Source organism: Alosa sapidissima, chromosome 8 (genome assembly GCF_018492685.1).
Source record: "Alosa sapidissima isolate fAloSap1 chromosome 8, fAloSap1.pri, whole genome shotgun sequence".
Classification (NCBI taxonomy): domain Eukaryota; kingdom Metazoa; phylum Chordata; class Actinopteri; order Clupeiformes; family Clupeidae; genus Alosa; species Alosa sapidissima.
The window spans coordinates 15,574,515-15,596,438 of NC_055964.1; the positions used below are offsets into that span (position 1 = coordinate 15,574,515).

Genomic DNA, 21,924 nt, shown 5'->3' on the forward strand with positions numbered 1-21,924 from the left:
CCCCTTAGCTATTCTAAAATCAGTGTAACCTATGGACTTGCGTGGGTTATTGCTTTTCTAAAACAGTTACTACACATATATCTGGCAAGATTTCATAAAATAAAGGCACAGCAATGAGAAATGCAACAATTTATTCATAGACAATTATTCTTCCGCCAAAAAATATATTTCCTCAGTCAAAATGGTTGCCAAGCAACGTTGAGACGCAGCTACTCTCTTTTGTATCAAGTTGTGGTAGTGCAGTAATATAGAACGGAATGTGGTCAAGCTGTACGTTTGTGCTGGATTTTACAATGGCATCGAATGTGATTCAGCCAATCATAAACAACGGTTGGAACTATCCGTTTTAAAATAGCTCATTGGTTATTGAGGTTGTGAGGGGAGTCAGATGCCATTTTGGCTTCCTGATGGCTTGTTTCTCAAATTAGCTGCAAGGTTACTAGTTACTAGGTGACTGCAGGGCAGTCTAGTCTGGGGATGACCATTGATTCATGACCAATGATTCACTGAATGATTCATGACTAATGATTCTGTTGAGAGCACCTTTGTTCAAATTACTCAAGGAGCCAACCCATGCCAGGATGCCAAAGGTGAGTGTGGATTGCCTGAAGCAGTTGAAGCAGGACTTGTTGACTTGCAGCCATCGTAGCTTACAGCGGAAGTACAGATGTTGTTGACCTTTTCTAAAGATAAGGTCAGAGGTTTTTTTTAAAATGTCAGCTGTTGGACGATGATAGAGTGAAGGTTTTTATACTCTTCCACTCTTTTGATTGTTTGGTCATCTACTTGAAGAGTGGGGGGCGGGCTGGTGGCGGAGCGCCTGAAGTCTGTGACCATCTCCATGGTGATGCTCCGGTTCATGGTTTTCTTTGCACCAGAGTGGGAAGTTATCCACTGCAGACGCTGCCCTGAGTTGGAGTTGTCCGCAATGACTGTGTCATCTGAGTACTTCAGATACACCTTAGGCCCTAATTTTAATGCTGGGCCAAGCGCAAAGTCAGTCTATGAGCAAACGTCCATCTTACAGCATTATCGGGCGTAAAATAGCCTTTAGCTGATCCACTGTTTGAACTTAGGATCTTTCTCGCGGTATTAAAATAAAACAGCATTTACATGTGGGCCCATATTTGGATTCACACTACTGCAGTCACTGGTGTATACATGTAGTGTGAACAGGACTGCAGAAACAGAGCCTTGGGGGCTTCCTGTTGAGATGGTTTTCACGTGCAATTGCACAATGAACACCAGCCTGTTGACAGACAGGAAAGTACCATTCAGAGCTACAGAAAGCGTGTGTTGGAAGTGACTGCCTCTAAAGGTATATATATATATAGTATAAGTACTCTTTTGATCCCGTGAGGGAAATTTGGTCTCTGCATTTATCCCAATCCATGAATTAGTGAAACACACTCAGCACACAGTGAGGTGAAGCACACGCTAATCCTGGCGCAGTGAGCTGCCTGCAACAACAGCGACGCTCGGGGAGCAGTGAGGGGTTAGGTGCCTTGCTCAAGGGCACTTCAGCCGTGCCTACTGGTCGGGGTTCGAACCGGCAACCCTCCGGTCACAAGTCCGAAGTGCTAACCAGTATAGGCCACGGCTGCGGCTAGGTTGTGCAACACACTATAAAGCAAAGGGTACCATAATTTGAATGAGGAGTCAAAATAAAAGTCTAACTTGCATTGAACATGAAATATACAATGATGAATGAAGAAGAAAAAATTCAGCCACGTCTGAACAATTGTCAACATACCTTAGCAATGTGAAACTGTACTGCAATACATGTATATGCTTTTGATGTTTGATGTTATTATGGAAATGTTAGCGCCCAGATTTCCCATGTGTCCCCAGAACATTAAATCTTTTAATTTTGGGCAAGATAGGGACCATTTTGATCATATTTAATCCCATTTGCACCAGCAACATCTTTATTTTATTTCTGTATCTGTATCTATAGCAATAAAACACTCACAGCGACATTGAGCTTCCACAGGCACTTTGAGCGTGCAAGCATCCACGTTATGAGTTCACAGTGAAGTCAGTTGAAGCGAGGTCATCAGCAGCTGCTTTGGCTTTGTGGAAGTAAGTGCTGGTGGGCCTGGAACAAAGGCCTTTTTCTCCAGCGCTACAGTAGCCTATATCAAGCGTTCCATAGGGTCAGGCCAGGCCATCAGTGTCTGGCCACAGAATATTTGCAGCATGCAAAAGTTCAGTGGAGAGTTTTTTCTTTCTAGCAGATCAGCATAATAATAAACTAAATTTGGAATGTCATATTTCAAATATATTCATATTTATTGATATGGATAATATGTACTGTATATATATAGGCTTTTTATAAGACAGGGACATCTGAAAAAAGTTTGTCTAGTTTGTTTTTGATTTGTCTATACAAATATTTGTCTGTTATTACTGGAGGAAACTAGTGAACGGCAGCAACATGTGATCATATAGATGCTCAGTGATGCATATTCCCTGTCTTTTTACACTCTCACAGTATTACACATTGGAGGTTTTGATGGTGTAACTCAGCTTGCCCAAGACTCCTTTGAAAAAAAACCCAGATATTTTTATAAAATTACTTCCAGTTATCTTCTCAGGTTTCACATGAATCATTTCCTGCACATGCGAAACCAGCTGCGCACATTAACCTCAACACTACCCAAAAAATACCAACAGCTTACAGCGCGTTTCATGTTCGCTGCAAGTCACAGAGCACTGACCGGTTCATCAGCTCCGGTCACAGAGGAGACTGAGACATTGTATGATGTGGGTCAGCGAAGGATAGAGCGAGCAGGGAATAAAGGCCAAACCGGGACAAAAAATGCCGAGGACGAACACAGACTGCTTTCTGGATCTGTGCAGTGCAGACACAATGCCCGTGTTTGATGATGCAGGAGACGGCCCGATAACTACCCCTGTTGTTCTTTGACATAAGACTTTTGGGTTTTGGACGCAGAGCAAGAATGCACGCAGTGGGAGCCCATTTGACAGCGTTATAGGGGACGAAAAAAGAGGGAGATCCGCGAGAAGGGGAAGCTGCTTCTGGTGTTTGGCTTTGATGATGAATTTTTATGGTGTCATGTCCGGAGCGCGGCTGTGTCGGCTGATGTGACCACGCTGGGTCAGATGAAGAGAAGGGAGAGGAAGTGACTTCACCATCATCATCTGGAAGTTTTTGGATGGACCAATAACAGTCCTGATGGATAGACAATTTATGTTTCGTCAGCTGTGACGAAATCAAGTGCTGACATCTGTAGGTTTTCATATAAGTCTAGAAAAGAGTGAAGGACACTATAAAACAGTTTAAAGGTAAGAGTATGAGTATAATTACTGTCAAACTGTATAAAGTATATGTATATGTTAAAAGTAGGCAGCACTTCAACAATGTCAAAATTGTACAAAGTGGAAAGCAGCATTAAAGTTTTCAGAATTTCAGTTTGCTGATATTCTGAGAGTATTAACATTATTATTTCATAATCATTTCTATTATTTAATAATAATTATCTGGTATAGCTTGTCAAGATGTGATTATTTTCTTGCTAGAAGACATTGCATGTGTGCATGGGCTGCTGAGGCTTTTTTAACTCAGGAAATGATGCCTGTGACTCAAATTTCATAATGTTGTGACCCAAGAAAGGGGCAGACAGTGTGATTTAAGGCTTTACAGAAATCCAGCCAGTCAGTGTTTTTCCTGCATTCTTTCTCTCTCCTTGTGGCCTGTACATGCAGGCCAGGGTGCAATATGTTATACAGTGACAACCAGGAAGTGATTGTGTCAGGCTGGACCTGCCCCCCTCTTGAAAGGTGTGGCCTGAACAGCACTCTCTCACACACACACACACACACACACACACACACACACACACACACAATGGCATGCAGGTAGACCATAAAGGCCTGGGACGTTCTCTCCAGTTTCAGTAGCTTGTCCGCCCGCTGACAATGGCAAGCAAACGTCTCCTGTTGTGGATTCTGTCGCTGGCTGCTTCACTTGATCCCTCAGGTAAGTCACTAGATACGTTCGCCTCCCTCTCTCACAATGACTGCAAAACTCAACTCCAAACTGCCATGTTCTCAAACGGGCTGTAAATTTAACACTTATCACTGACAGGAGGAGCATTACTTTACACTTAACCAGGCACTCTCTGTGTCCCTGTGAGCCAGGAACTGAAGTGAGAGAAATGTGTTTTATTAGCAGTTGCTTAGCAGGTGTTTTTGGCTTCTTTACACATTGATAGGGATAACTACAACAAACATAATTTCCTCAACTGTCAGTGTGGTATGGTATGGTAGACCATGACACCATAGAAACGTTTGAAAAATGATTGATAATATGAACATGATAAGCTCAAAAAAATAATGTTGTATTTCAAACAATATTAGTTGATAATTATCACCTACGTAATAACCTTCTTGGCGTATCAGGACAGAGAAGCTGCCATGGAAGTATTATTTCAATAATAACATAGAGCTAAATCATAGTATTTTGGCAGTTTTGTAGTTTGAATTCAATATGTTGAATTCATATGTTATTGATGTGTACAGTACATTTGTTTGTACATTGTTGATGTGTACATCAATTTGATTGATTACATTGTTGATGTGTACATCAATTTGTTTGTGTACATTGTTGCTGTGTACATCAATTTGATTGTGTACATTGTGGATGTATTCTAAATTTACTTTCATTCATAGCGATTATATGAATGAAGGTGGTCTTTAGCAACAAAACAATGCCACTCCCCACAGCTCACCTGGAGTATCACATGAGACCGAGGAAGTGAGTCAGAGTACCTATAGTCATTTTTCAGTGACTACACAAATATTCATGAAAAGTCTGAATGTGAAGAATGTGAAGACTGTAATCTAGAAAGGGAACAATTTAAGTTAAAGTGAAATCACCTGTTTGGTTGGCACATGTATGACTCTGCAACCTGTTTCTATTAATTAGGCATTATTTAGAGGTCAGTACTGTAAGCTGTATTTTTCTCAACTGTCAAGGATAACCATGACACCACTAAAAGTAATAATAAAATGTTAAAGAAATAATCTTAATCTTATTTCTAATTGTTAATATTCAATATATTATTACATTGTTGTTGATAAATAACTACATTGGCATCCTGTTTCGTACAGTATTAGGTGTTAGTTACCAGTACAACATATCTTTCAGTGAACAGCGCATCAGGTATACTGTTGTTCATATTTAGCATACTGTTGATGTTGTTTCTGGTGTTGCTACATTTCCATAACACCATTTTAAAGAGTAAGCTAATTCATGTGGATTGCAGCAACAAGTCAATGCCACTCCCCATGGCTTATCTGATCAGTGTACCCAGAGCCCTAAAGAGAGATGTTCTATCTATAAGGCTCTGAGTGTACCTATAGAGTACCGAAGCCATGACTTGTAAAGGTTGTTAAAGCAGCAATTTCACTGGATCTAAACAAATCAATCTAACATTGAAATCACCACTAAAAACAATCAATTAAACACAGCCCCACAATGCACAAACCTGTCCAACAAAGTCCAAATGAAATGGTGTCCTGCTCTACAGCAACTGCTTAATGAACATCTCCCAACTAATCTCTCAAGTTTTCCTTGTAAACTATCTGACTATTGCATTGCTCTTAGCAGTTTTTACATACTGGTGGTGCTAAACCCACAAGGAGAGCATTGGTCTACATGCATTACATTGAGTCACTGTGACATAAAAACTGAGACATACAAAAGGCATGGATAGTCTCAGATTGTTAACCCTAACATGCTACAGTATTAAGACAGATGCCTTGAATCTGGGACTCAAATTAAAATGTAGTCTTTAATAGTTTATTGACTTTTACAACAACTAGTTGTATAACACTAACACTAGTCCATGGATCTCTTGAAACCACCTGATTTAGAAACGGAAGGAAGACAATTCAAGTTTGTGAAATCTTCCCAGTGATACATCTCAAGGGGAAATTACCAGAATTTAACAGCAAACAGGAACACACTGAAACTATATTCATTTACAGCGTTAATGATTAATATAAGACAGCTTGCTGCTATGCAGACAGGTTGTACAATGACCCCCCACTGATGCCACCTTACTTGTTCTCATTTCACAGTTTGCACAGAGTTTAATGGAGTGAAGGTGTATGACGTGGTCCGGCCAATCAGACTTCACAGCCTGAGCAAGAGGGCAGTGGAGGTGAGTCACCATCTATGGCAAACATGTCTCAGATGTGATAAAACAAAGACTGTTGCACTTGCAAAACCAAATGAACACTCAACTCTTAATCAGTGCATTCACTGTTTTGTGTGGTACATTAGGAAAGTGTGCATAGAAATGAGCAACACTGCTCAAATTGTCTGGCACATATGTCTTTAAATGATACATTTCCGAGATTATCATATCGTCTGAGAAGATAGTATGGCGATGGTTGATGTTGTAACAGCTGATGTTCTGTTATATGTGGGCATTTGAATCCAGGCTAATGTGGGATTGTCTGTAGTTTTGTTTAACATGTTGTGTCTTGTGACCCTGTTTAGTCCTCTAGGCCTGAGGTACTGAAGTATGGGATGACATTAAAAGGAAAAGACATTGAGTTGAACCTGGAGCGGAATGAGTGAGTTTTTGAAGTGTTACTTCTCCATTTGTGAGCCTCAGTCTAAATAATTTTGCAATGTACGTCATGTGAACATTTTGTGGTTTAGTCTGTCTGTTCTGTGTCTGTCTGTACCAACTGTTTCATATGTCTGCAGTCTGAAGTGCTTAATATCTCTTTTTAATGCATGGGTAAAAGACTAACACGAATCTCTTCCCTTCTGACTTGCAGCGGTATTTTGACAAAGGAATACAGTGAGACATACTATACTGACGATGGCACACCGGTCACCTCTGCTCCTGAGGACCTGGTAAATACAAAAGCCCACTGAATGATTGACTGGACGCATGTGACCAGACAAAACAATCATACTTTATTTTTCTCCATCACTTCCTCAACAGGACCACTGCTACTATCACGGAAGCATTGTCAACGACAGTGAATCCATGGTTAGCGTTAGCACCTGTGATGGTCTCAGGTACATCTGAGCGGTACATGCTATTACCACAGCTTTGAATATCTCACAGTATCTCACAGTACATTTCATATAGGGTGTTTGTTAAGAAATGGTTGTTGTAGGCCTGCTAATATGGCTACTGCTGCTTCCATAGGGGATACATCCAGACAGCAGAACAGAAGTTCTTGATTGAACCCATGACAGAGGACAAAGATGGAGACCATGCACTTCTAAAGTTTGATGATGTTCACGACAAACCAATGACGTGTGGAGTCACCAACACCAGCTGGGACCCGGAGTACCCCGCCAAAACCAGTAGAGCCCAATCCCGTGGGGCTGTAAGAAACTTTCGATGCTGTATCCACTTACGAACTTAAGAGTAACTATTCAGAGTACTGATAGAGACTGAATCTGACTCCAACTTTTTTTTTTGTAGAGACCATCATTACTCCAGCAGCAGAAATACATTGAGCTCTATCTCGTAGCAGACAATAGAGAGGTGAGACAAACCATCTCACTGCACTTTCCAAAACCATTCCTTACAGTGCACAGCATCACAAGGCACAATATGCTGAGCAAATACATGACATTATACTGTATGACTAACAGTATGACTTTTTGTCCCCGTGTCCCAGTATATACGCATGAAAAAAGACATTTCAGAATTGAGGAAGCGAATATTTGAGATCATCAATTTTGTTAATGGGGTGAGTGTTAGACTAGCCACAATGACATCAACAGTTCACTTCACTTCTGAATTTCCAAGAGCGTCAGTGCTGTTGGTGTAGAAATTCATTGATTCATTCACCCATTTCATTTACTGTAGTCATTTAGTCCTATCCCTCTTTTCATGCTACCACTCAATATCCATTGCTTTTATCTCCCATACAGGTGTATAAATCTCTAAACACCTTCATAGCCTTGACTGGACTGGAGGTGTGGACAGACAGTGACAAGATATCAGTGACCCCGCCAGCGGGGGCCACCTTGGACGGTTTCACCAAGTGGAGGAACTCTGACTTGAAGAAGAGAAAGCGCCATGACAATGCTCAGTTGATAACGTAAGCTTCCCAAAACCCTGTGCGATGCCTCAATGTCTCTGGGAAATTGAGCATGAGACAGCTGAGAAAAGATAAAGATTAACCTTGAGTGTGTGTTTTTGTGGGATTCCTTTCTTCAGAGGTATTGACTTTGATGGATCAACAGTTGGACTGGCCTTTATTGGAACACTGTGCTCCGATCACTCCACTGGGGTCGTCCAGGTAAATAACATTTCATATATTCTGAGCAAGTGCTGGAGATAGACAGAGTAGCATTGAATGAAAGGAGATAGAAACAAATATGAGGACCTATGGTCTCTGTCACAGAGAGATCCCCTAAAAACGGAGAAGTAAAACTCCAAAAAAAAAAAAAAAAAAAGCTTTTCAAGTCTTTCTATTCCCTTTTCCTCTTCTTCATCCTCCCCCTGTCTGCGTCTCTCAAAGGATCATAACCATCGGGCTGTTGCAGTTGGAGCAACACTATCACATGAAATGGGACACAACTTGGGAATGAGCCATGACACGAGTTCCTGTGTCTGTCCAGACAACAGCTGCATAATGGCAGCAGCCCTAAGGTAAATGGTGTGGCTAGCCCCATTACAATAAACACCCCAAACTGCACTTACATATCGGCGCCAAACCCTGTTTTGTGGTTGGAGCTTGCGCATGAGTGGTAAATGTACCGTCGCTGTGTCCTTGTAGCTATACCATCCCACAGACATTCAGCAGCTGCAGCAGTACTGACTACAGCAACTTTCTGGGCAACCGCAACCCCGAGTGTGTGCTGAACAAGCCGGACTACAAGGAACTGGTGACGGAGCCGGTGTGCGGGAACGGGTTCCTGGAGCGAGGGGAGCAATGTGACTGTGGCACGGTGGTGGAGGAGGTGAGACAAAAGGGCACCTCCTAAAGGAGAAATGCAATCTGGGTATTACTGAAGACCTTTGTGAATACCCTGTGTGTCTCGGATCACCCCGAGAGGCACATGGAGAAAAAAAAATCCTTATTTGTTTCTCTCATTCCTTTGGCGTCAGCGTAAAACCTCAGTACTTATCAGAGTAAATAACAAAATTGATAAGAGTCCTGTTATTGCCCATTTATGACACAAAACCAACAACCAAAGACAATGACAGAAATCTTTCCCCAAACTTTACCACGTTTGACTTAGATTTACCACACATTAACCCTTTAACATTTACAACGTTGACAAGAGATTTAAACACAGGTGTTAGAGAACAAATCCTTTCCCTCTCCTGACAAAAATGCCTTTGGCAAGTTCAGACAGGACTGGGAGCTTTGGCACACTGCATACCGCAACAACGGCTGAAGGCCAACAAATAACATTCCAACAGGAGATATCTTTGTTAAAAAAAAAACTGTACCTGAGGCACACAATAATTACTTTTCTGAGTCAACTTACTTGACTTAACTTATTCTTTTGGAAGATGTGATGGTGAAAGCCTTTGATAAGAAGTTTAAGTATGAAGAACTGGTAGCAAAAGTGAGGGAACAAGGTTGGCAAGTATGCATACGACCAGTGGGGATGTTTAAGGCTTTGTAGTTAAATGGTCACTTTTAAATGGATTTAATGGGTGGTCACTTTTAGATTTTAAAAGGACTTGTCCGTGACTGCAGAAAAAGTGAGCCAATGGTTGCCTACGTGGCATTATGTGAGTTAACTATATTATGTAAGGAAGCCTGCTGTCGCAAATTGGAAATTGACATGCTATCTATTGGCATGGCATACCTAGTCTGAACCAACAGGGCATGGGTATCGCTGAGGAGGTCAAAGGTAAAGCTACTTTAATCTACAGGGCATACGTACTGTATGACTGAGCAGGTGTTATAAAGCCTGGCTCAGGGCCGTGTAAGAGAAAAGGGAAGGCCATACGCAGAGTAGCAATATTGAATAAAGAGAACTTAACAGTGTAGGTTTAGTAGGTCAGTATTAGTGTTGGAAAATAAAAGTGTAAGCAATCAGGGTCATGTGGAAAGGCAAAACTGCGGGAGAGACGGAGCGGTGGCGGTAGACAACCCAGTCTCCTCTGAGGTGCTGTTAAAGGTCCAAACCAAGAAGTGATTTAGCGCGACTCTAAACACCTGCGCCTACCACACCTGTAGGAGAGACAGACGCAACATAGACAAGAGGAGGAGCCAGGCAAGGCCGTGACAAGATGGTCAAGCGTAGAGCAACATTAATCTACAGGGCATAAGTATGGCAGAAGATGGCCAAGCGTAGAGCAACATTAATCTACAGGGCATAAGTATGGCAGAAGATGGCCAAGCGTAGAGCAACATTAATCTACAGGGCATAAGTATGGCGGAAGATGGCATGCTTAGAGCCACCATGCACAGGGGCCTAAATAACCCCATTGAACTGGCATTCGGTCACAGTTGTTGTCTCTCAGTAATACCCGAGGTGTATCTGTTGTCTCTGGTACTAACGTGTCCTAGCTCATCATAGGTCTGGGACACCAGACACCACTGTTGGGCCTTCTGGACTTGTGGGTAGTCAGTGCAAAACTGACAGAGGAAGGTGCCCACATGACAATCCCAGTGAAATGCTCATGAAGTTGTTGTCGTCTGTGTTGTTCTACCGGTTATGATGGTTGTAATGTGTCCTGTTGTCATAATATACTGTAGGTTCACTTGCTGGGTATGAGTAACATTATTGCATGTGATCATGAGAGGTTTGGCCACAAGCCAGTTTAATATTGTTTCCTATGTATACTAATATAACTTGGAGCTCAAACGTTAAACATCCATTTAAGGCAGAAAACATGGCCAGCTGAGACAACTCCTATGAGAATTAAATGATTGCTGACAGACAGTGGAACAGGAAATGAGGATTGTGTTTAGACCTGTTCTCTGACTAATTTCTTTTTTTTATTTTTTTTTATTTGTGTGTTTTGAGCAGGAATGCACCAACCCATGTTGCAATGCCACCAACTGTAGACTAGTGGAAGGGGCTCAATGTGCTGAAGGGGACTGCTGTGAGAACTGCAAGGTAAGGAAAGCACACATTGGCTTTGTTTTAACATTATGTTGACATTCTATAGCATGTTGTAATGTTTTTGTTTTTCGTTACGTGGATACGGATAAGATAGTGTGGCAAGACGTCTACCAGCAAAAGCCTCATACTGTAAAACTCATAAAACTCCTGCTGCTCCTCCTGCTATTCTGTTGCAACAACAGTGTGAAACAATGGAGATTATAGGATTTAGTCTTAGTATATTGTGTATTTGTGGTGGGTTTCAGTACCGTAGGATCAGTAGAGGACTGTAGGTTTCAAGAGATCATCTGACAAGAGGAAATACAAGTAATAGCACGCTTTCAGTTCAGCTCCAAAACAACCAGCATTTAGCCCAATGGCCTCTGGCTATTTTCTGAAGTTTGACAGCTCTCTAGCGGACAGCTGTTGTTAAAGTAGAATTCCTATTATGCATACACCAATTGGCAATGATCATTCACACACTCACCATCTATCATAACTTGATTGAAAGCATCTTTGAGTGTCTGGAGAAGCGCTACAAAAATTAAATGTATTATTGTTGTTATTATTAAAACACTTCACCTATTAGATGTTTCATCAGGGTTTTCCATGTTTTTACACCCCTCCTCCTCAGATCATGTCCCCCAACAGAGAGTGCAGACCCAAGCACGATGACTGCGATCTGCCAGAGTACTGCACCGGCAAATCTACAGAGTGTCCAGAGGACGTATTTACCGTGAACGGCCTCCCGTGTGAGAATGGGAAAGGCTACTGCTACAATGGCCAGTGTCCGCAGATGGAGGAGCAGTGTATCCAAATGTGGGGGGGAAGTAAGTCAGTCATGTCCATCAGGGGCTAATTGGTCTTCCGCTGCTTTTTTTACCTTTTTGAAAATGTTGGCATTGTCGATTGAATGTGGATGGTCTTTTGTTTAGCTGCAAGAGTGGGCAGGGAATTCTGCTTTAACCAGAACACGAGGGGAATTTACTATGGCTTCTGCAAAAGGCCTAGCAAAGATGTGTATGAGCCATGCCAGAAAGAGTATGTCCACAATATATTTTTTAAATTCACATACTTCCAACATCTGATGCCATGTTTCCGTTTGTCCATAACCTCTTTAAAATGAATCTAATCTGACCGTTACAGGGATATAATGTGTGGGAAGCTGTTCTGTCATGATGGCAATGGCAATCCCAATTACGGTCGACTGGTGGCCTTCAGTGATTGTAAAGCAACATTCTATGGTGACCCTGAAACCGACCGTGGACAGGTGGATACAGGGACCAAGTGTGGAGAGGGAATGGTAAGGCTTGCAGAATTGCAACAGTGTATACTACTATGAGTACTGAAAGTATTCTAAAACTTTATCAGTTAATAGGCTTAACTTTTATTCAAGTTATATTTCTGGGACTTTCTGGGACAATTATTTCTATTTTTTATTCACTCGTTCAAATGTTAATACAAAGACAGCAGAGTTCACACAGTTCTCACCAGGGACGCGTTTCCCAAAACCATAGTTGCTAACAAAGTTAACAACTTTGTTGGTTGAAATGCAATTTCCCATTGCCAACCAACTAAGTTGCTAACAGGTTAGCAACTATGGTTTTGGGAAACGCACTGGTGAGTGAAAGTTAGAATGGTGGTCATTTCAGATGTTTTTTCCAGCACTTCATAAATCTCTCATAGTTTGAAAACTTTAAATTATTTGTAGGGTATTGCTTGTTCACAACTTGAACAGTGTATGCAAAGAAACAGAGTTTAGACTTCACAAATTTTGAATAAAATACTTCAAGAATGCTAAAGTCTTTTTATTAGTATGTCATTTGAGCTATTTCCATGTTGAACTGCATTTTATTTCGATATGGCATGATGGCAATATAAAATAAACACAGCTAACAATGGTATTAGATTGCAATAGCCTATGATTAAATGTATGGATTAATATTCAACTAAGGTAGACTGCTGTTGTTCACAGCACTAAGCTATTTTACGGTTACTGACATACAGTACTCTGAATCTCAGGCCCTCTCTTAGAGCCAGGCATAGTGAGCTGGCCCTCTGAAGAAAAGGTTTGGGGACCACTGATTTAAACCATTTAAGTTTTGCAATTCTCGATACTACAGCACATACTTTTTTTACTGTAATGAAATGTGCTGGGGGCTGTTTTAGTCCTACATCAGTATTCTGATCCTATGTAGTGACTTAAAAAGTGTGTGTGCTGATATCATCCTGTCTCATCTCTGTTATGTTGTATGTTCCCAGGTATGCAATCAGAATCAGTGTGTGAACCTTGTGACAGCCTACAGAGTGCTCAACTGCTCAGCCAAGTGCCCTGGGCATGGGGTAAGAACCTCTTACAGAAAGGCATCCTGCTGTTGACTCATGCTATGTAAAGCAATGGCTATGTAAAAAACGCTTGTTGTAATAATGGCAATAACCAAACTTTCTTAACCAAAATGCTTGTTGTAATAATGGCAATAACCAAACTAGAAAATGTAATTTTGAGGAAATTACCAGTGCATAAAAATGCGAAACATATGTGAACATAAAATGCAAAACAAACTTTATTTGGAAACAGTTGTGGACAGAGGAAACAGTTGGCGGGACTTATAGTTGATGACAACTGACAGTTGAAATGGCTGAACAGTTAAATAGTTGAGTAGTTTAAATAGTTAAATTATTTAATAGTGTATTATTGTAGTGAGGAACTGTTTTGAAACTGTTGTGGGAAGAGGAAATAGTTTAACAGGATCTGTAGTCTTAAGAGAGACAGATTGCATACTTAAAGCCTGAGACAGAGTATATAGTTTAAAAGTTGAATGTAGATAGTGTAATGGATGTTGATAGACAGAAAGTTGAATGGATGTTGATAGGCAGATTGTTTAAAGGATGTTAATAGATAGTTTAATGGGTGGATGAGTGAATGGTTTGAAGAGAATGATTGGATAGACAGTTGGATGGAATGTGCCTTATCCTTGTAGAATGGAGAGACACAGAGAGAGTTGGCCTAGTTGAGCAGAAAGCAGTTGATACAGGTGCAATCAGTTTAACTGGCTCTTTGATGGAGCCTAGTTGAACAGCTGGCAGTTGATACAGGTGCAAATCAATTTACTTAGCCCATTGTGATGTCATAGTGCCAATGCAAAGTCTATAGGGGAAAAAAGCTTGTTTTTTGTAAATATCTCTAGGTATACTCAGTAAGTATAAAGTTTACAAACACGAAAAATACATTTCTTAAGTGTCCTTTGCAAGACCTACGTTACAAAGTTTGAACGTTAAACAGTTGAAGCTGAATTGGACGCAGACATTTTTGTTAGAAGAATAATAATAAAAAGAAGAAGACGACTTCGGATAACAGAACAGTGCATTTTCATGCACTGTAATAACCAAATGGCTTGTTACTTTGTAACAACATCATTCCATGTCAGGATTGCATTGTTTTTGATGTCTCTAACCATGTCTTCCTTTGATGATTTTTTGGACTGATAAAAAATAAACAGATTATGACTTCCTGTATGCATTCCATAGTTCTGACGCATGTTTTAACACCCCGTGTGCAAATCTAGGTGTGCAATCACAGATCAGAATGCCAGTGTGAACCTGGGTGGCTTCCACCACACTGCGACTCAAAGGATCCAAAGTGGCAGCTCTCCAAAGGTAGGTGGATGTTCCAATGTCATCTGTTACAGGACATGCAAAATGGAAAACCTCACTTTCCCTAGTCCTGTGGTAGTATTTAAAGTTAATAGGAAAACTTGTTCATGGGAGATGATGTTCTATATTTTGTCCTCAAAGTTTACAGCTCATGAGCTTGTCTCTTACTTCTTGTCTGTTCTCAGAGGGTGTAACTGCCATCGCAGTAATTTTCTCCCTTTTGGGTCTGATCATCGTGATCGGGGCCAGTGTTTTCATGTGGAAGCGAAGACAAAACTCTTCACCTGGGTGAGAAAAAGCAAACCATGTCTCACACACACACACACACACTCTCTCTCTCTCTCTCTCTCTTTCTCCATCTCTCTTAAGCACATTCACACACTCGCTGTCCTATAAACCGGTTAGTAACTCTGCCATCTTCCAACGTCACCCCACCAGTCTCCCAGCCCAGAAGAGCCAACCTGTGAGTAAACCTGTTTTGGGTCGCCAGCCACTGAAGACACCCAAGCCTAACGCACAAGCAGTAAGGAGCACCCACTGAATCAGAGTATTAACAATTCATTAACCCTTATGTCCGAATTCTAACTGAGAGTCCTGACTGTGTTTTCTGTTTGCTTGCTTGTCAGACACAACGGCCTAATACTAGACCACCACCACCTCCCTCCACTGGTAGGCAGAGTAGACCAGTGCAGCCCAACTTCATGGCAGCACGAGAGGTAATGTCCAAAGAGAACAAATATCCCATCCCTGATGTAACACATTCCCACAATGCTTTTACTTTTAATTACAGATAATACCATACAGTAGATATCTTTCGCATTTAACTTCTCTATTCTTGTGAAGTACATTGGCACATTATAGGGAATTGACTCAAAGGTAGAACACTGATTTGCAGCACTGATAAAGGCAGCTAAACAACATATTTTCACAGGCTCTGCGGCCTCCACCTCGAGTATGATCTACAGCATCAGGAAATGAGAGCAGGTGGAGAGGAGTTTGTGGAGTTGCACTGAGTTCACGACTTCTGTCTGTTTGGAGTGAGAGGTTTGGGAAACGCCAACTGCGAATATGTGCACCAGAAACGAACATGGAATGGCCTGGGAAGAGCCAGCAAGTGCAATGTTTCATGTCCACTCAATCATAGGGTGCGGCATGATTTTTTTAAATAGCCATACACTGTATGAAACAGTTTTCATTGCCAAGTTTGAATGTGCATGTCTGTTTGTGTGTATGTGTGTGTGTGAATGGGCTGAAATGCCAATTTGAGCCTTAGTATGGCATGTCTATGCCTTTTTAGTGGTTACTTGTGATTTAAATAAATATTGTGTATACTTTTTAATTGTACATAGATGAACTCAGATTTTTTTTATTTCCTCAGTAAAGTTATCTGTAAATTTGTTGTTTTAAGTACTACACTGTACACTTAACAGGTTGTTACCATTTCATTGCTATGTAATGTTGTACATACATAGATTAAAAGTAAACATATTAATGTAAACAAGTGTAAAAATATTAATAAAACACACTAAAATACTTCCTCTACACTCTTTTACTCCCAACCTTTCAGTTCATGGTCATTTTAAAGTGAAGAAATATACAATCCTTGGCAATATACAATCCAGACCACAGGTCCAGTTATTATGTAATTCGAGCAATTATGTATACTAGGAAATTCCACTCTCAAGCCCATACCCAAAATCATGTTAACCACAGACTCATAACACAGAAAGAGACAAAAGCAACACCATGTAAAGACTTCCGTATTCCATTTTTATTTTATATCTCAACTGATACACCTACATAAAATCAAGATTTAACAGTTGCCTCACAATACAGGTACTCGACATTAGGATCGACCCTTTTTTTATACAGCTAATAAGAGACTCTTGGTAATAAAGTATATTTCTGTACATTCTGTGAGATATGTTAAGAACCTGACCTTGGTCAGCGACTCTGCCCTAGCCGGGCTTTAGACCTCACCAAACGCTACCACTCACGCTGCTGTCTGTCTGTCTGTCTGCTCACACACTTGGCGCAAAAAAAAAAGTATGACTGATAAAGCAACATATGCATTTAGGGGCTTCCCATTCTGTAGACCATTTAATATGAACACACTTACAAAAAGAAATAAAGAAAAAGGTATGAGTGTCAGATATGGGAAAGTGAACCACAGGAGTCCATCTCTCCAGTCTCGTGGCTGCCTCTTGTGCTGAACAACGCGATGGGCTCTGAGGCCTGAACACACTGAAGTTACGGTCAGGGTATCAGTTCACTCTACACAGGAGCTGAATAGGACATATAGGCCTGTAGGAGCTGAATAGGACATATAGGCCTGTGCTACACAGATGATGTGTGCATGTGCCTAGCAGTCTTGACCCCTCATCCATAAACACAGCTTATATGTTATCTTAGAACATTGCCATCTCCTACTCACAGTACATGCAGTACATGGTATTTAAAAGTGATGGCTTAATATTCAGTCAGTATATTAGGAAATGGACACTGGCTTGGATGAGGTGGTAAATAAAATTAAAGCTATATTTAAACCATCTAAACAAAGCATTTCCACAAACAGTTGAGACACAGCATTAGGTGCTTTTCAACTCAAAGCTGAAGTGTCCGCACTGCTGCCCCAAAAGCTGAACATATTTCATCTTGGATACAGGCTGGTGTGTTCTCAATTTGTACACGCAAGCGGCATTAATGCAGGGACTACGCCCGCCCGCCATACTGCCACTCAAATCGCCCGCTTTGTCCACCCGCTTCTCAATGAAAATGAATTGAATACTAGCGGGTGAAATGCCCCTTATATACACAATGCCTGGAACCCACTATCATTTCTTATCATGAGCACCAACTTGTAATACACAGTATGGGGGCGATTTTGGACTTTCTTTGTAGGATGAGTAACTCCCTTAACAATGCTCACAACCCCCTGAACATTGACTGTATTAGCAGGACGGTGAACTTACAGAAAACCAACAGTAGGTGGAGACAAATGTTGACTTCACACATTCTGGTCCATACAAACGGATGGATGTAGTGTTGCTACTACTAAATGGAATGGCTGAATAACATGGTTTTAAGAAAAATAAAAACAAACAAACAAAAAAATAAAACATATTTCAACACCACATTTGCAGTCAATGAATTGCAATCCCTATCACTCATTCACATGAAATTATGTAGCAGATCCCCGTTTGGCATTGAAGCCAACAACAACCACCCCAACCCCACCCCTGACCGCCCACCCCCACCCCACACATGCCCACCCAACCCCCCATCCCAAACCCACATCCATTTGGTTTGTTCCCATCCCATGTCCTGTCAATTCACATGACTCTTGCACTCCCTATGCAGATCGTGAATACTTTTCCCATCAGCCACTGGGCTTCCTCTGCTGAGAGTGAGAAGTGTTATCAGCACCTGCAGGTCTGGCAGTCTCCTGGGGAACTACATTAACCATGTCCCCCTCCAACAGACTTTGGTTGAGTAGTTAGGACACCAAACAGCTGGTGGCAATAGTTGTACATTCCAACACAGGAGAAAGAAACAAAACAAAAAAATGTTTACCACTTAATCTGACTTCACTCTATCCTTCACGTTAAAACTGAAATACTTCTGTGAGTGGGTAAAAATATATTTATATATTCACTGTATATACACACACATATATAAATGCTTATTTTTTTTTAAATGACATTGACATTGAAAGACATTGAACCCTCAAGTAGCTACAACTGACATTTTTTCCCTTTTCATTTAGTTGTTTCAATCATAGTCCAACATAACAAAGAACAAATACAGCAACATCTGTTTCCATTGCTTTTCCCAAAGCTAAAAAAAGCTTTTCTGCAATAGCATTGTTAAGCATTGTTGTTTTGTAGATTTAGACATCCCTTTTAGTCACTACACATGCTGAACATTCATCAGCTCAGAGTGTTCCCTCACACAGTTGAGATGGAGGACATTTGGAGAGGAGAGGACCAAAATGATTAACTGCTGGTGCTTCTGCAATGGTTGTCCATGATGAGGAGTACAAATTAGCAAAACTGTGTATGTTGTTGACAGATGGTGTGTATATCTGGCCATTTGGGTTTCCTTCTCCGAACAGTAAACTGTCTCTACGTATGTACATCAAACACGGTTACATTTAATAAATTAAAAAAAACCTGTCCTTTTCTTTTTTCTGTTTTATATTCTCCTTTGAAAGCGATCTCTTCCTCTTGAGCTTACCGAGCCATTTCTCCCCGTCTTGTGCCAGCCCAATAGGAGAGCCTGGCAGGGGGACAGTCTCTGCTAAAACCACAGAGGATCAAGAGGGAAGGAGAGACAGAGTGGGACAGATGGAGAGACAGGGCAAGAGACAGAGACACACAGAACAGAAACAGCTAGAAAAGAAGAGCAAGAAGAGCGTTCAAACGGACAAAAACTGGAAGGATAGAAGTGTCAGATATATATATATATATATAGAGAGAGAGAGAGAAAGAGAAAGAACACTGGTGTGTGCCTGGTTGTGTTTGGAGTAGGCTCTTGTCCCCCCCCTCCCGAAAGTCTATGCCTTTCCGTCCGTGCCATTCTTGTCGGCGTCCTTGGCGTTCGGGTCGGTCGGCTGGCCGTCCTTTCGAGGCGGCATCCTCTCGTTTATTCTGTCCAAGCCTCGTGCCTCCTCAAAGTTGCGTATCTTTCTTGTGGGAGAGAAGCCTTGGATGGCTGCCAGGAGATTAGCAAGGGAGGAAGAGGACCAGAGAGAAAAAGAGAGAGAGAGAGAGAGAGACAGACAGAGAGAGAGAAGGAAGGAAGGAAGTATTAGGGACTGTTCTGAAAATGGAGAGTGCCAGTCTAGTGTTCATGCTATACCAATTCAACCTATATAAATGATCAAACAAATCACACACCATAAATGAAAAACATACCATAGTGTGTTATGGTGTGTATGTAGACAGAGCACAGGTATTGTTCATTTCTATTAATATTACCTTTCAGTTAACCACATCGAAACAATCAAAATACAACCGACTTTACACGTCACAGTACATCACAAACACAACAGGTTTCATGCATATGATGTAGCTTACCAGAGTAATTGCAGCAAAAGCAAAAACATCAGAATTAATATGAACCAAAACAGTAACCATGAAAGAACACAACTCAGGATAAGTATCCTGCATATCATATTAACGAGACCACAATGACTTGGAACACAATATTAAAAACATTAAGACCAACGTGATCTTGCATACAAATGCCGTAGGAGTAACTTCTTTGATGTCCTCTGTCAAACCACAGCAACCTAACTCTGAATTAAGTATTACTATATCATGTCTATCAAGGTTCTACAATAAACCATTGTCAGGGTCAGGGATGACATCAAACACCTGACCTAATTACCCTACCAAGTCAAAGTACAGCCACTACTGAAGAAAGAGGTCAACACAACACAACACAACACAACACAACACAACACAACACCACGTTTAGGGGAAGCACTGGTAAGAGATGCATGCAAAACCAGCACACAGAAAAGGACATTCTTGCACAGCTACGAGACTGAGGGTAACCCATCCAACAAAACAAAACAATTCACTTTAATTTTGGGGTCAATTTCAGACCAACCAAGCAACAGAAACAAGCAACCAAAAACAAATCAATTTATTTTTCTCCAACTAACAAGAAAATAGCCACATTTGGAATCTTGAGTGTCAGGGACCTGGAGCCTTGTCCTGCATTAGCTGGACATTCTGAGATATTGTGAGCATGCCCAGTAGAGGTCCCTTCCCCCAACCCCACCCTGTCATTCCCGTCCGTGCTCTCCCTCCCTCTCAGGGAGCCGAGTGTTTACACAACAGCGCGTCACCTGGAGCATGGCCACTGCGGCGGCGGGCTAGTTGCACCGCACGTCTAGGCGAGGCGGCCCGTGGGGACAGACAGGAGCCTTGCGGTGTAACGAGATTAGGAGTCTGAAAATATCCCGCGGGGAGAGGGAGGTCCTCTGGTCCAAGCCTATCAACGCACAGCCGGGGTATTATCCAGCTCTGCTTACAACCTCACCAGAGGGGGGAGAAGGAAGGCAAGGAGGGATCGAAGGGGGGAGGAAGTCACCCTTATGGTCAACAGGTGACATCAGCCAGCTGCAGATTTCCAAGGGTCAACTGTGGATGCGTGTGACCTCGGGGCAGGTGCAAGAATAAGCTTGATTTGCTGCACTGAGTCGTCGTCCACAGCATTCGTGGCGGTTTCTTTCCCGGTCAAGTTCCCCTCAAGCTAATAAATTTCTGAGCTTATGTACATCAGTGTCTACTGTTCTGTAGAACCCAAACATATTTTTTTATTATTATTATTCTTGGCTGTAACCACTGACAGTGCAAGAACATCCAGTTTCCACGGTTCAATGGACAGAATCACAATGAAAAACCACAACACAACACAGCACAACAGCACAGCACAGAGAGGGCTTTGTGTAATTCCCACTAGAAAGGGGCTAAGCACGACACACAACACCAACAGTGAGATGAGGGCACAGGGTGGGGTCTCCACGGAGCATATGCATACCTTTCCCCTCCTTGGCTTCTAGGGTGGCTGTGGAAGGGTGACCAGAGTGGATGGAGAAAGGTTAGGTAATATCCATGCAACCACTCAACCACTCACCAACAGCACCGGACTCATTAATACCCATCAACACCTTTCTCAGATTACAGAAAAAAGAATGAGTAAGAAGAAAGCGAGTAAGAAACAAAGTAAAAGAATAGACCCTTTCAACAATAAAAACAAAAACAATGCTTGAACGTTCTATTTGGGCCCCAATCTACTTCCTCTGCATTAAGATAACATATGGAATGTTAAAAAGGAAGTCTTGTGGGGCCAACTATGATGCTGATAATGGAACTCTCTTGAAAGGGTCCATAAAGTGAATGTTATTTGTGATTGAAAAGGTCACCTTGGCAGAGGAAAAATGAAAAAAAAAAAGTTAAGATGAGAAAAACATGATGAGGCCCCACACAGTATCTGAAGACCACATTTCGATCCCCGTGAGATGTAGAGATGGGGGAGGGCAAAAATCTCAACATGTGGACAGCTGATCTCTCCAGAGAATTCCTTAGTACTACACTTTTATCAGCAAAGAAACACTACAAATGATACCACTGAAATACCATAAGAATGAACAACAGCAACGGAAATTAGTAATGTTAAAG

At 41.5% G+C, this 21,924-nt stretch overlaps 2 protein-coding genes across 5 annotated transcripts in view; one reads left to right on the forward strand and one right to left on the reverse strand.

Moving 5' to 3' along the window:
* Nucleotides 1-3,839: 3,839 nt before the first annotated feature.
* adam28 (ADAM metallopeptidase domain 28) lies at nt 3,840-16,264 on the forward strand. Its single transcript, XM_042101732.1, has 22 exons — nt 3,840-4,003; nt 6,109-6,191; nt 6,533-6,609; nt 6,820-6,898; nt 6,990-7,066; nt 7,200-7,383; nt 7,482-7,544; nt 7,681-7,752; nt 7,937-8,106; nt 8,226-8,307; nt 8,530-8,660; nt 8,788-8,971; nt 11,003-11,092; nt 11,712-11,907; nt 12,013-12,118; nt 12,224-12,380; nt 13,340-13,420; nt 14,644-14,734; nt 14,917-15,019; nt 15,170-15,254; nt 15,358-15,447; nt 15,663-16,264. The coding sequence occupies exons 1-22, from the start codon at nt 3,943-3,945 to the stop codon at nt 15,687-15,689; spliced, it is 2,289 nt and encodes a 762-aa protein (XP_041957666.1). The 5' UTR covers nt 3,840-3,942; the 3' UTR covers nt 15,690-16,264.
* Nucleotides 16,265-18,795: 2,531 nt separating this feature from the next.
* ppp3cca (protein phosphatase 3, catalytic subunit, gamma isozyme, a) overlaps nt 18,796-21,924 on the reverse strand; it is a 25,554-nt gene continuing 22,425 nt past the window's right edge. For 2 of the 4 annotated variants that reach the window (XM_042099862.1, XM_042099864.1), the window contains exons 13-14: nt 21,284-21,310; nt 18,796-19,444 (exon numbers count right to left, since the gene is read on the reverse strand). In XM_042099862.1, the coding sequence (XP_041955796.1) occupies nt 19,287-19,444; nt 21,284-21,310 (185 nt within the window). In that variant the 3' untranslated portion in view covers nt 18,796-19,286. The remainder of the gene's footprint in view (nt 19,445-21,283; nt 21,311-21,924) is intronic. The other 2 variants (XM_042099863.1, XM_042099865.1) reach the window with 2 other exon arrangements.